Raw genomic sequence first — 15219 nt, 5'->3', positions numbered from 1 at the left:
GCGCCAGGAGCTCGGGCCGCTGGAACGTGCGGCCGCAGTCGCAGCAGCGGGAGGCCGGCAGGCCGCCGGAGGCCCCGCCCGGCTCCGACAGATGCACTCGCCGGTGGGACAGCAGGTGCGCGTTGAGGCGGAAGCTCTTCCCGCAGGCGCTGCAGCGGTGCGGCTTCTGGACCTCGTGGCTCTCCAGGTGGCCGTCCAGGTCCTCGCTGTCACTGAACAGCTCCCCGCACACCGAGCACTCGTGCGGCTTCTGCTCCCTGCGGCTGCGCAGGTGCCGGATGAAGTTGACCCGCCAGCGAAAGACCTTCCCGCAGTTGGGGCAGATGTAGGACTTCTTGGAGGACGCCTGCACCTCGGCCCCGGGCTCCGCGCTGCCGTGCCGGGCGCTCACAAGGCCGCGCGGCCCGTCGGCGCAGTAAGGCCCGAGCTGGGAGTCCTCCTCTCCAGAGCTGGACAGGACGATCTCGATGCTCACCTCCTCGTCCAGGCCCTTCTCTGGGGCCAGCGCGTCCCCTCCTGCTACAGGAAAGCCACGCGCAAGGTCAGTTGCACTGCCCGCACCGTGGCCCGGCCCCTGCAAGGGCTCCCCAGGGAGGTTCCACGTGCATCCTCTCCCCTCCTCGGTCCGGTTCCCCCAAGGCCCAGACACAATCCTTTTCTTCCTCCACCCCTACAATCTCGAGAAACTTTGTATTTGTCGGCGTAAAGTCTGGCCACTCACACATCAGCTAGCACCACTTCCGTACTTAACCAGGCACGGGGCCTGTTAAAGCCAACAGGAGAGAACGACCCTATATTCTGGAAAGGCATGCTCCGGGGCTCCAGGACACGGGTGACACCAACAGCCCCCTTTGCTCCTGGACACAAGCCACTGATGTAGTATTGGCCAAATTATACACCAGCAAACCTGGGTGACACGCTCTGGGCTCAGGGTTGAAGGGGAGCCAGGCTTGCTGTGTGGCCCTCAGGGCTGTTCAGCAGTGCCCTACGCCCAGGTCAGCTGTCCCTCAGTGTCACCTCTGATGCCCGCCAGCAGCCCCCCAGAGATAGTGGGTCGCATTGCTCTATCTGCACTTTATAACCTACACCGCAGTGGATGGACTCCACGAATCCGGAGTCTGTGATGCTGGAAGATGGGCGGACAGTGGGGTGGGGTGCTAGCCCCAAGCCCAACATGCGGCTCCCCCTCAGGTCTGTTTCCCCACTATGTGAGCTGTGGGGCTGAGGCGGGGTGGGGGGTGCTGCCAGACACCCCCTGAGGCCTTAGCAAGAATTGAGAAGCTAGCAGGAGGAGGCAGGTTGTGGATTCAGTCTCTGGAGTTAGGAGTGTATTGTGAGGTTAGGGAGCCTGAGGGCTGGTGGAGCTGGAGAGCCGAGCAGGGCAGAAGGATGGAGGAGCCACAGAGAGAGAGTGGGCAGACCCCGGCACTGGCAGGGCCACAGAGCACACTCGTTCCTCAGGGGACCAAGGAAAAGGGGCTCAGCACCTCATGAGACTGGGGAAGAGAGAGGGAGTATCTGGAGAGTTCTCAGCATTATCCACTCTGGAACAAATGGCAAAGTGTGCTCTGGAGAGAATGCCCAAGGGGCTGGCTAACCGTGTGGTACAGGGACACTGGGTGTGACCCACCGAGGTGAGGCAGCCCAGGGAAGAGCGTGGAGGACCCTCTGGTCTGTGAACTGCACGATGAGCAGAGACACTGCCAACTTGGACTAGGAAGCAAGAGACCTTAAGAAGCTGTCCGACTTCGGGGATTCCACAGAAAAGGCCAGCAGAGCCATGGAAACCAGCGGGAGTCACCCTTGAGGAAAGAGGGCTGGCTTCAATGGCTGTCCCCAGGCAGACAGGACGCTACAGTGCCCGGGGCCCAAGGGTGAACAGAGCACTGGCCAGAGATTCAGCCCAAGCCCTGAGGTCTATGAAGTTTATTTATTTCTGAGAGAGAGAGAGAGAGAGAGACAGAGAGAGACAGAGAGAGACAGAGAGAGAGAGACAGAGAGAGAAAGAGAGACAGAGAGACAGAGAGAGAGAGAGAGAGAGAGAGAGAGACACCCAAGCAGGCTCTGTGCTGACTCAAAACAGACCACAACTTGGTGCTCAAACTCATGACCATGAGATCAGGACCTGAGCTGAAATCAAGAGTCAGATCTTTAACCAACTGAGCCACCCAGGTACCCCAAGCCTTAAATTCTTTTTTTAAATTTAAATTTTTTAATGTTTATTTTTGAGAGAGAGAGAGAGCACAAGAGAGAAGGGATGGGGCAGAGAGAGAGGGAGACACAGAATCTGAAGTAGAGTCCAGGTTCTGAGCTGTCAGCACAGAGCCTGACCTGGGGCTCGAACCCACAAACCGTGAGATTATGACCTGAGCCGAAGCCAGACGCTTAACTGGCTGGGCCACCAAGGCACCCCAAGCCTTAAGTTCTAATGGAATTTGCCCTACTGGGTTTAGAACTCACTTGGAAGCCTCTCTTCTTCCCAATTTCTCCCTTTTGGGATGAAAAGGTCTATCCTGTGCCTGTCCCAGCACTGCACTTTGGGAAGCACACCACTGGGTGTCTGGTTTCACAGATTTACAGCCAGAGAGGACCTGCCTTGGGGTCTGACCTCCACCTGACTTACAGGATATTCCGATGAGGTTATGGATGCAAAGCTGCTGCTACAAGAGATTAAGGGATGCCTTTGCATGTGACGAGAACATGGACTTTGCAGGGCCTGAGGCCAGGATGCTATGGGCTGAACGGAGGCCTCTTACCAATCCATAGGTCCAAGTTCTAACCCCAGAACCTCTGAGTATGAGCGTATTTGAAGACCAGGCATTTCAAGAGGGAAGGAAGTTAAAATGAGGTCACTGGCGTGGGGCCTGTTCCACCAGGTGCCTTGGAAGAAGACGGGCACAGACACTCAGGTGGGTCCTGTGAAGACCCAGGAGCAGGGAGGGGAGCAGCGTCCACAAGGGGCCCCAGAAGGGGGCGGGGCTGAGGAGAGCCCACCTCACGGCCACCTTCATCCTAGACTTGCAGCCTTCAGGACTCTGAGAAAACCCAGTCTGTCTGAGCCTCCCCATCTATGGAATCTCGTTAGGCAGCCTCGGAGACAGATATGATGCATGAGGGACATCCACTCAGACCAGAAAGTCCACAGAAGCAGATGCAGAGCTTCCGAAGAGGGAGGACAAGCCGAGATCAGCGTTGCCGTGTGTCATCAACACCACAGTGTGGAGACTCCCTAGGAGGAGGTGTGCCCAGCACAGCAGGGAAGGGTAACAGGGAGCCCTGGCCCAGCCCTAAGGAGTAGCAGGGTAGTGTGCGGGGGCGGGGTGCTGGACGTGGCAGCCGGATACCCGTGGGGATACCAGGCCAGAATTATTGCTGTGCGTGCTTTTACTGACGGGAATTCTTTAATCCTCTCGGCAACGGGTCCATCTGCAGGCACCTTGGGAGGGGCTCAGTCATTTAAGCGTCCAGACGCTTGATTTAGGCTCAGGTCATGCATGATCTCACAGTGTGTGGGTTCAAGCCCCGTGTGGGCCCTGTGCTTACAGCACAGAGTCTGATTGGGATGCTCTCTCTCTCTCCCTGTCTCAAAATAAATAAGCAAACATTAAACAAGAAAGAAAAAGAACCACAGTAAGTCCACCTGGCACCTCTGATGACTACGCCTGGTTGGCAGGTGAAGGAGGTAAAGCAGAGGGAGGCAACTGCCCAGGTTTCAGGAGAGCGGCGGCCAGGCTGTGGTGCAGGCAGGGAACCGGAGGGCTGTGCACACCGGGAGCAAAGACACACGCCTGGTGGCAGCCGAGGCCCCTGGAAGAGCGCTCTGTGCACTGTGAACAAACAGCCCGGGCTGTCGGGGCTGAGAAGCGGCGAGGACAGGAAGCTACAGGTGGAGGTAAGCAAATAAATGCAGATAAAAGCATTGTAAAAAAATATATTCTCAGGGGCGCCTGGGGGGCTCAGTCGGTTAAGCCTCCGACTTCAGCTCAGGTCAGATATCACGTTCGTGGGTTCGAGCCCCGCGTTGGGCTCTGTGCTGACAGCTAGCTCAGAGCCTGGAGCCTGCTTCCGGTTCTGTGTCTCCTCCTCTCTCTGCCCCTCCCCCTCTCATGCTCTGTCTCTCTCTGTATAAAAAATAAGTAAAAAGTTAAAAAAAAGTTATAAAAAAAAAAAATACATTCTCAGAATGTTGGAATGGGGAGGCTTTCTTACAAGATGTAAAACCAAACAGGAGACGATGAACAGATCTACATTTTTAAAATGCAGAACACAGCTCAGGTCATGATTCCAGCCTCATGGGATTGAACCCTGGCACGGGGCTCTAAGCTGAGCATGAGGCCTACTTAGGATTCTCTGTCTTCCTCTACCCCTTGCCTTTCTCTAAAAAAAATAAATAAAAATAAATAAATAAATAAAAATAAAATGCAGAGCAAAAATCATGAGCTGAAAGGCCTAGAGAGTTTTTAAAAAAGTGGGAACAATGATGTGCAAATACAGAAGCAGCAGCAGATTCAGGCCCTTACTGCTGAGTTTCTATGACATTCTCTCAGAGAAGACGAGCTACGGCCCGGCAAAGCGAACAGCACAGCCCGGCACCTGACCGCACGGCTCGGATCCTTGGTGTGGGCTGCTCCTGGGCGCCTGCCTTCCGTCCAGGTCCCCAGATGCATGACAGAGACATCACAGTGCCTCTTCCAGGCTGAATATGTCTCCCCCCGTAGTGCACGCCCACGCGAGTTGGTAGGGCCTTTGGGGAGCGGTTAGGTTGGGACACGGTCTTGAAGGTGGGATGCGAGCCCTAACAGGAAGACGAGGAGACAGGCCCGCTCAGTGCTGTCTCCTTCCAAGAGCACGCAGCAAGGAAAGGCTGTGGAGACGGAGGGGGAAGGCAGGCGACTATGAGCCAGGACGAGTCCTCACCACTTACAGGGTCCGCCAGCACCGCGGTCTCGGACTTCCCCTACCTCCACACTGAGAAACTCCTTCTGTCCAAGCTGCTCCCTCCATGCTATCTTGCAGCATTAGCCTGTGCCGAGTAAGACAGTGCGCCTCTCGGAAGGTGCCAGAAGGACCCCATGCACACAGCCCCGTGGAGACCTCACAGAGGTGCTGCGCTTCAGACTTGCACAGAGCTCACCAAGCGTGCACAGGGACAAGCCAACAAAAACAAGGGCTAGCAAATACTAACTAGGAGATTCACAGAGGAAACGTCAGCGGGAAGACACGTTGCACCTCAGCACAGCGCCGAAATGCACTGGTCAGACCAGCGCCGACAGACGGGCACGGCCGTGTGGTGTAGACCGCTCCCCCAACGTCAGAGGGCACAGGCCACCAAGCAAAGCCGGTGCCTGTTCCTGGAAATCTGGCGCCTCCCCAGTCTCAGCAACCTCGGTTTCTTGCCATTTCGGAGCAGGCCCTGTCAGGACCCAGGAAGGGGAGTGAAGGGGAGCACCTCGGGGTCAGTGAATGTCCGTCCACCTCGTGAAGGAATGCCAGTGGGGCGGGGACGCGCTGCGGGCAGGCAGGTGCCAGCAAGCACCCAACAGGCCTCTCGGGCAGGTACTGCAGAAGCCCGCACGGATGATCACCCTCAGCACACAGACACGCACACACACACACACACACACACACACACACACACACACACGACTGTGGGCCCCGCTCGAAGCTAGACGGAAATACCACAATCCCATGTGAGTTTTGACTCCAAACGCCATCACGGGTCAAAGAGACTGTTTGTCAGTCGGTCTTCCTAACTGAGGAACCGGGGGTCCAGGGAGAGCCAGGGCTTGGGTCTGCTGTTTGGAAGGAGGTCTGAACCCCAAGACCAGCGAGGCAGGCCACATTTTAGTCCTTCCCTACAGGTGGTGACTCACCATCAGGCCCCGGGTGCACACTGGCTGCTCCTGTGAGGCATCCTGTTCCGCGGGCCCTCCTCCCAGACTGGTCTTAATTCCAGGACGGGGACCAGGGGCTCCGACCTGACACTGCCCATAGCCCTGCTTCAGCCCGCAGTGGGAGGGCAAGGAGTGCAGGGCCTCAGAACGCACGGAACCCAAGCGGAGCAGAAGCAGCCCGAGCAGCAGATCACCCCCAGGAGCAGCCGGCAGGGGTTTCAGACAGTCCAAGTCCTGACCCCACCCCACCCCGCAGCCGCACATGCATGCACTTCCACATGCCACACACCATGTGCACAGACGTGTGCACGTTCACACGTCACACACCAGGCACCACACACGTGCACACCTGGAACCCACCACACAGCACACACAGGTAGACATGTGCTCACAAAGCACCACACTACACACGGCACACATCCTGCCACCCCCACCCCCACCGTGCCCACCGGTCCTGCACACCCCCCCACTATCCCCACCCCCTTTACCTGGGCAGGTGCTCTGAGTGAGTGCCGCCTGCTGGCAGGTCTGGACCTCGGGCACCTGCAGCTCATCCCGTTTCTTTCTTTCCTCTACCTGGACCGGCTGGAGTCCTGGGAAGTCTTTCCAGAGAAGAAAACGGAGAAACTGATTTGCCCTGCAGCTGCCAGCCTCACAGATGCCCAGCCAGGACCCGGGAGCAGCCCGGGCGCCCACTCAGTGAGTCCTAGAGCGAATGACCGGGCAGGCGGCACGGGCAGCAGCAGGAACACGGGATCTGACAGCAGACAGACCCGCGTGCATGTGGGTGCTGTCTGGTCCTGAGGGCGTCCCTGTGCTCACCTCGACCTTCCGTGGTGGGGTTTGTGTGGGCTCCAGCACGGGGTCCTGCACTGGCTGAGGCTGCCCAGATGTGCCCACAGACCCAGCCGGGGAAGAGGGAACACTGGAGCCACCTGCACATGACAGAGTCTGCACCTCGTCCCAGCTGGGGGCGGGGGGGGCGCACAGCCTGGTCTGCTCTGCCTGCACCTCGTCCCAGCTGGGGGGCAGATATTTCATGGCATCGGGGCATGGACAGCCCGAGGCAGGGAGGTCGTGGGAAATGCTACAGCTGAGCTCTCCACTCAGCTCCGATCCTCCCTGTGGCTAGGTTCCCTCACACACCAGACCAGCATGGCATCCAGAGGTGCTATGCCTGGTGCCAGGCCAGAAGAATCCTCAGCCCCGCCTCCTCCCCCTCCTCCCCAGGCTCACTGCTGGAGAGCACCTGACCTCACCTTGGTCGGGGGGATGGGGGGGCACCTGTTAGGCACAGGCGGGTGCTGCCTACAGCGAGAAGACTCTATCACACCCTGGGCCCCAGCTGAGGGCAGTGCGAGCCCCACACCTAACAGAACTGAGACCTCACACTGGTTCTGGGAAGGGTCAGGGACCAGGCCGGCATGTTCCAGCAAGACAGAGTCTGGGGGGTGCGGGGGACACTGGAGGGAGCTGGCCCGCCCCTGGCCCACGGCAGCCTCCCCCAGCTCTGCAACTGTCACTCACCCAAGTAGGACACCTGGGCCACATCCTTCCCCTGCAGGTCCTGCAACTCTGGGACCCGGGGCTCGATCTCCTCTCCCTGGGAGAGATTCGCCTGGGTGCCCGGGTCACCTGTTCACAGGGAGGAAGACATACGGCCATCAGCGAGGGCCTGCACAGGAGGGCAGGGCAGGTGTGGAGGCGGGACTCCACATCGGTGCAGACACACCCGCAGGGGCCAGGCAGGGCCACGGGGCACGAGGGGACGCGGGGGGGGGGTGCCAGGACAAGGAAGAGCTCTGGGACGAGGCCACCTCCTGCAGGACTATCAGGAAATCGGATGCGAAGAGAGCCAAAGGAGAAGAATGACAGAGAACTAGGGGTGCCTGCATGGCGCAGGTCATGACCTCACAGCTCACGGGTTCAAGCCCTGCGTCAGGCTCTGTGCGGACAGCTCAGAGCCTGGAGCCTGCTTGTGAGTCTGTGTCTCCCTCTCTCTCTGCCCCGCCCCTGCTCATGCTCGGTCTCTCAAAAATAAATAAACATTAAAAAAATGTTCTTTTAAATGACAGAAAACCAGATGCATAGGAAACATGTTGCATTTGGTTTTGTATGAAAACAGCCAGGCGAGCCTGGTCTACACGTGGCAGACGGCAGGTAAGAGTCAACCTGCAAAGTGCCCGTGGGTCCCAGGGACGTAGAGCTACCAGACGCGGGCTCCCCCGTTCTCTGGGCTCAGGAGAGAGGGGCTAAGTCTTACCTGGAGGCAGCGAGACCCCACAGTCCTCCCCGATGATGAACTCTCCATAGAAGCCCGTCTGCGCAGGGTCCAGAAGGGACCAGTCCTCTTGCGAGAAGCAGAAGATCATGTCCTTGAAAGGAGAAACCCGGTTCTGAAACCACAGGGGGACAACGGGGACACCTGAGTCCTTGGCAGCTCTGACCCAGAGGAGAGTAAGCTGGGGTGGTGGGCAGAGCCCCCCAGAGTCCCTGGCTGCATGAGCCCGGGGGGGGGGAGGGGAACAGGGGAGCTGCCCAGCTGCCTGAGGTGACCTCACGTGGATCTGGTCGGGGGAATCCCAAGGGCAGCTGCCTCTTGGGGACGGGGTGGCCCCTGATGAGACACTGGCCTCGTCAGTGCTGGGGCAGCAGGACACCCGCAGCTCCCAGGAGGGCACACAGGGGGTGTCCACCCGCATCTCCAACGTGGGTATTCCCTGTTTAGAGTTTACTGTGCAAGTGTGCACAGTACCAGGTTGGTCACTGCAGCACTGCTGATTCGAGGTGACAGGGGGGGACTGGACGTGACGTCTGTGCCCAGGGTCACAGACTTGTGCCACTTCCCAGCAGGCACATCACACACCTGTGAGGAGAAAGGAGGGCCTGTCGGTACCAAGAAGGAATGCCTGAGGGGCTGTTCCAGGAAGAGCACCTGCGTCCCCACGTGCGAGGGGTCCCGCGGTCTGCAACACTGGCTGCTGCTACAGGGGGGCCTGTGGTTAGCTCCTCATGGAGACTGTTCTTTCTTTTTTTAAAAAATCTATTATTTTTTTTAATTGCTTAGGCTCCACACCCCTGAGATCAAGAGTTTCAAGCTTCCTGTAAACATTACCGTAACAAACAGCTTGATGTTAACGATGAATGCTATGTAAACATCGTTCATTCTGGGGGCACCTGGGTGGCTCAGTCGGTTAAGCATCCAACTCTTGATTTCAGCTTCGGTCACGAACTCACAGTTCACGAGTTCGAGCCCTGCATCAGGCTCTGAGCTGGTAGTGTGTGGAATCTGTGTGGGATTCTCCCTCTCCTTTCTGCCCCTCCCTTGCTGTCTCTCTTCAAATAAATAAATATTTTTTAGAAAAATAAAAATATTCATTTTGTTTGTAATAATCTGGAGCGTTGTCTTTGAGAGAACATTTGGGAGGAGTAAAATGTGAAACAACTCCGGGACACCTGCGTTTGTACCTCCTGATCCCAAAGAACAGAAGTTCAAAAATGATTATTTCCACTACGCATATCACTAATACGTATGGCTGCAGAAACTGTCCCCAGGTCGCATTCCTGGATATTAGCTTAACAAGGCATGTTATTTTCTGCAAAGTGTTTCAATCACAAAGCTTTTAAAATAAATAATAAAATTCCATTTTCAGTGTAAAAAATACTCTTAACTAGAAGGGTCTTCAAAATAAAATCTAGAGAAAAAATGCAATCTATAATACTTTTGTATTGTATGATATACTAATATTTGTTTTAGAAAAATGAAAAAGAGGGACGCCTGGGTGGCTCAGTCGGTTGAGTGATTGACTTCAGCTCAGGTCATGATCTCATGGTTGGTGGGATTGAGCCCCACATCAGGCTCTGTGCTGACAGCTCAGAGCCTGGAGCTTGCTTGGATTCTGTCTCCCTCTCTCTGCCCCTCCCCCTCTCATTCTCTCTCTCTTCCCCTCTTTCTTTCAAATAAATAAAACATTAAAAAATGAAAAAGAATTCACAGTATTTTATTATTATTTTTTAAATGTTTATCCACACATTTTTGAGAGAGAGATACCATGAGCAGGAGAGGGTCACAGAGAGAGGGAGACAGAATCCTAAGCAGGCTCTGTACCGTCAGCAGAGCCCGATGTGGGGCTCGAACCCATGAACTGTGTGTGAGATCATGACCTGAGCCATGTGAGATCATGACCTGAGGAGTCAGATGCTCAACCGACTGAGCCACACAAGTGCCCCATAAATTGTGTCTTTAAATGTCAATCATCAAGAATAAAAGTAAAATTTAACAGTCAGAGGTTTACAATTACTTCCTGGGTTTTCTTTGCCCAGGCAAAGATTAAATCTGGTTCAAAAAGATCACAAGTGTAATGCTCCCCTGGGTCCCTGAGGGTGTGGACGGCAGGTGGTCCCATGGGCTTAGCGGAAATGCACGTCTGGACTCTGGGAGAACGCAACGGAAGCACTACTTCCGGGAAATCATCCAAGATGTATGTCAACGTGCGTGTGAAACAACAGGGAGCGCGCTGTTTGGAAGAATAGCCTGAGGTTTCTTTTGTTCTGCACGCTGCCCCCTAGCGTCTGAGGACTGACCCGAGCACGTGGCACGCGGGTCTAGGTCACGGACTTGTTTCAGAGTACAGCTCTGTGGATAATGTCCGGGTTTTCCCAGTACTTTGCTACCACAAGCAACGGCCCAATGACTCCCTCGTGGGTCTCCCTGCTCAGGCCAAGTGTCCCAGGGTCCAGTACCGAATACCCCCACGCGTTCTCCCAGGGGTGTGCCCGCACCGCACGCCACAGGTAACGCACCTGTGCTGCTCGCCCGCACCTCTGCCGGCAGGGGGCACAGCTGCCTCTGCGGCTCCGACGGCGCTGCGGGCACCGGCGGTCAGCAGGGGGCAACCTTTCGCTCAAAGAACATTTTCTCACGGGTTTATGGGCCAAGCTGCACTTGGCTTCGAAATCCTCATGCATTTTCTTTGCCTGTTTTTCTATTCTCTAATGGTTCCTTTTCCTATTTTTTAAACCAGCTTATTAAAAACTGTGGACATAAGTCATTCTTTTAAAGGAAAGGATATTTTAATTAAAATTAAAAAATCCAACTGTTGCATAAAAACGTCAGTAATATTAGCTACTGCTAATAATAGAAGAATAATAGAATAATAATAATAATAATAGAATGAACTGCAAGAAAACGTTGCCGGGTGCCTGGCTGGCTCAGGTAAGAAAGCGTGCATCTTGTTCTCAGGGTTGTGAGTTTGAGCCCCGTTGTGTATTGATATTATTAAAAAAAAAACTTAAAAAACCAAATTAAACATATTAGTATGGTGATAATTTTGATAAAAGACCTGAAGTAAAACTGGTTTTGTGGGGGGTGCCTCGGTAGTCCAGCCGGTTAGAGTCTGACTCTTGGTTGGCTAGAAATAAACTTATATTCTGGTCCTTGATCAAACTAAAACTTTAGGGGCATCTGGCTGGTTCAGTCGGTAGAACATGCAACTCTTAATCTGGGAGTTGTGAGTCTGAGCCCCAAGGTATGTGTAGAGATTACTTTAAAAAATTAAAAAAAAAAACCGTAAGTACCAAAAATTGGGGAAAATTGACTTCTGAGACTAAATATAAAGACCATACAAGAACTAAAGAGCAGGGGTGCCTGGGTGGCTCAGTTGGTTAAGCATCCAATTTCAGCTCTGGTCATCATCTTGCAGTTTGTGGGTTCGAGCCCCAGGTCGGGCTCTGTGCTGACAGTTCAGACCCTAGAGCTGCTTCAGATTCTGTGTCTCCCACTCTCTGTCCCTCCCCTGCTCCTACTCCGTGTCACTCTCTCTCAAAATTAAATAAAACATTAAAAAAAAAAGAAATACAGGGTAGACGTTCACATGAAAATTTTAAGTACCTACAGTTCTTAAACAGCACCAGTGAAATTAAAAGACAAAGAACAAACTGGTGACAAATGCACAACATTTATGAAAGGGCACGGGCGCTTAAAATACACGGAATGCTCTTCACACCATGGAGTGCGAGCAGGGCGCGGGGACCCCCCAGGTGGAGAGCAAGCAGGGAGCAGGGACCCCCCAGGTGGAGTGCAAGCGGGGAGCAGGGACCCCCCGGGCAGAGTGCGAGCGGGGCCGCGGGGACCCCCAGGTGGAGAGCAAGCAGGGAGCAGGGACCCCCCAGGTGGAGTGCAAGCAGGGAGCAGGGACCCCCCGGGCAGAGTGCGAGCGGGGCCGCGGGGACCCCCAGGCGGAGAGCGAGCGGGGCGCGAGGACCCCCAGGCGGAGTGCAAGCGGGACCACGAGGACCCCCAGGCGGAGTGCAAGCGGGGCCACGGGGACCCCCAGGCGGAGTGCAAGCGGGGCCACAGGGACCCCCAGGTGGAGTGCAAGCGGGGCGTGGGCACCCCCAGGCGGAGAGCAAGCTGGGCACGAGGACCCCCAGGTGGAGTGCAAGCGGGGAGCAGGGACCCCCGGGCGGAGAGCAAGCGGGGCGCGAGGATCCCCAGGCGGAGTGCAAGCGGGACCGCGGGGACCCCCAGGTGGAGTACAAGCGGGGCGTGGGGACCCCCCAAGCCCCGGGCGGAGAGTGGGCGGCCACCTTGAAATGCCCACAGGCCCTGGCTGAGGGCTGTGCCTCTTCACCTTCCCTTCCCCCCAACTACAGCTCCCCACCACCGCCTCCCGCAGTCTCTCTTTCGCTGTTCTGCGGGCTTCTCCCTTAGGGGTATTCAATAAACATCTAGCTCCTTGAAAACAACAATTAAAAAAAGGAAAGAAAAAAAGAAACACTTTAAGCACCAGCTTGGCATAGAGGCCAAAATTCCCACAACCCAATCATAGAAAGCCCCCTGGAATCTTCCAGAAATGTATATACTGATAACACTAACACGGTTGCTGGCTAGAAGGCCAGTCTACAAAATTAATTCTATTTTCACATGGCTGTATATGAACAATAACTGGAAAATTAAAAAAACAAAACAGACCACTCACAATAGCATCAAAACTATGGAATTCTTAAGGAAAATGCTTACAGAATGTGTGCCACTTGAACACTGAAATTCTAAACAAATGGGAGAATTTCACACATTTCTCGACGATAAGGCTCCGGGCCGTAGGTGTTAGTTCAGTCCACAGTGAGGGGGACCCTCAATGAATCCCCAACAAAACCCCAGGAGGCACTCCTAAAGAAACGAATGTCCGAATTGTGAAATTTATGCGGACATGCAAACCACTTAGAGCCTCCAGCAGAACTCGACGAAGAAAGAAAAGAAGAAATCGGAGGAATCACATGGCCCAAACCCCACTGTAAGTAGGCATCGTGGTACTGCGTAAACCATCAATCCGCAGCTCCACCGAGGTGCAGCTGATGCTGAGGTAGGCAGACGAGTGATTTTTGACAAAGGTTCCATGTCAACTCAGTGGGGGAAGGGAAGATCTTTTTAGTGAGTGGTGATCAACAACTGAATACCAGGTGAAAAAACGGAACTAAATACCTCATACCAAACCGAAAACCAAAACCAAACAAACAAACAAAACAAAAGGACCTTGAAATGAATCAAAGCCCTAAATGTAAAAACTCACAACTATAAAACTTCCAGAAGAAAATTCTGTGTGACTCTGGGGTAGACACAGAGATCTGTGAGGAGACAGAAAGTATAAATTACAGAAGAAAACACGGGGCCTCTGAGGATGAACAATCTTCAGAAGACGTCATCCCACCAATGAGAAGGCAAACTGCAGACCGTGATAGAAAATATTTCCGGTAATATACCAGACAAAGGACTTTTATCCAGCATAGATGTATTTTACAAAGTCCTTTTAAAGATTTTTAAGAGAAACAGCACGAGCGGGTTGGGAAGGGCAGCTAGGAAGGGAGCGCAGGCTGCCAAGCACGCTCTGCGCTGCCAGCACGGACCCACGTGGGGCTCTCCGCCGTGAGATGATGGCCTGAGCTGAAATCAAGAGCTGGACGCTTTACCGACTGAGCCACCCAGGTGCCCCCCCCTTTTTTTTTTAAGAGAGAGAGTGTGAGCAGCAGGGGAGACGGGCAGAGGGAGAGAGAATCTTAAGCAGGCCCCATACTCAGCAGAGCCTGACACGGAGCTCGGCCCACTGGGATTATGACCCGAGCGGAAATCAGGAGTCAGATGCTGAACCCACGGAGCCACCCAGGAGCCCCTATTTTACACAGTGCTTAAAACACAATCAGACGGGCGGGGGCGCATGGCTGGCTCGGTCGGTATGCATGCGACTCCGATCTCAGGGCGGCGAGTTTAACCCCCACGTTGGGGGCAGAGCTTACTTAAAAGAAAACAAAGCCAAAAACACAGTTAAGACAAGCAACCCAGTAAGCAGGGAAAATATTTGAGAACCTCACAAAAGATAAATGACCTACTGCATGTGGAAAGATGAGGCGCTTCGTTAGTCAACACGGAAATGCAAATTAAAAGCATAATAAGATACCTATTTTAATGGACAAAATATGTGCTTTTTCTTGAAAAAACAACAATACAAGTAAGTGGTGAAGATGTGGGGCCCAGGAACTCCCATTTGCTAGGCAGGAGCACGCGTGGTCAATCACCACAGAAAACGGCCATTTCTCGTATCATCAGTCACATCCTTACCCTGCAACAATCCAACGTCTGGGTAATCCCTCCAGAGAAATAAAAACACAGAGCCACAGACAGACACATAAATGCTCTGGAAGTTTCACTCATAACAACTAAAATGGAAGGGACGCAAGTTCGGGGTACATCACCCTTAGTAAGCACGCACCGGAATACCACTCAGCAGTAAAAGGGACAAACAACTGACACAGACACGTCAGTGCTGCCGGAGCCACCGGCTGAGCAAGAGAAGCCTGGCACAAAAGACCACAGCCTGGGGCGCCTGGGGGGCTCCGAGCCTGCAGCTGCTTCAGATTCTGTGTCTCCCGCTCTCTCTGCCCTTCCTCTGCGCACTCTCTCACTCTCAAAAGTAAAAACACATTTAAACAAAAAATAAAAAAACAAAAAAAAAATACAAAACAACTGTCAAAACTCTACACTTAAACAAGCATATTGTAGGCATATTATAGCTCAAAATTAGCTTTAAAAAGGTAAACATATAGATGCCATTTTCAATCATTATTCTGGTGAAGATTAGAAACAATGTTAAAAGCATTAATATCTACGGGACAGTTACACATACTCTATCCATCCGTCCGTCCAGCATGTTAAAATCACCGGAGGCCCCTGCTCCAATGACTAAGAGGGGACGCCGGACATGACGCACGTGGGCAGCCCCTCGGTGCCACAATGACATGTCACACTGGGAGGGTCCTCCCAGGACACATT

At 54.0% G+C, this 15219-nt stretch overlaps 1 protein-coding gene across 4 annotated transcripts in view; it reads right to left on the bottom strand.

Moving 5' to 3' along the window:
- Positions 1-15219, bottom strand: part of ZNF496 (zinc finger protein 496) — a 36890-nt gene that overhangs the window by 2649 nt on the left and 19022 nt on the right. For 2 of the 4 annotated variants that reach the window (XM_029941484.1, XM_029941487.1), the window contains exons 6-9: positions 8158-8290; positions 7422-7529; positions 6383-6496; positions 34-519 (exon numbers count right to left, since the gene is read on the bottom strand). In XM_029941484.1, the coding sequence (XP_029797344.1) occupies positions 34-519; positions 6383-6496; positions 7422-7529; positions 8158-8290 (841 nt within the window). The remainder of the gene's footprint in view (positions 1-33; positions 520-6382; positions 6497-7421; positions 7530-8157; positions 8291-15219) is intronic. The other 2 variants (XM_029941485.1, XM_029941486.1) reach the window with 2 other exon arrangements.

Source organism: Suricata suricatta, chromosome 6 (assembly GCF_006229205.1).
Source record: "Suricata suricatta isolate VVHF042 chromosome 6, meerkat_22Aug2017_6uvM2_HiC, whole genome shotgun sequence".
Classification (NCBI taxonomy): domain Eukaryota; kingdom Metazoa; phylum Chordata; class Mammalia; order Carnivora; family Herpestidae; genus Suricata; species Suricata suricatta.
Note: the sequence above shows the minus strand (reverse complement) of the source record. Positions and strands in the feature narration are given on the sequence as shown.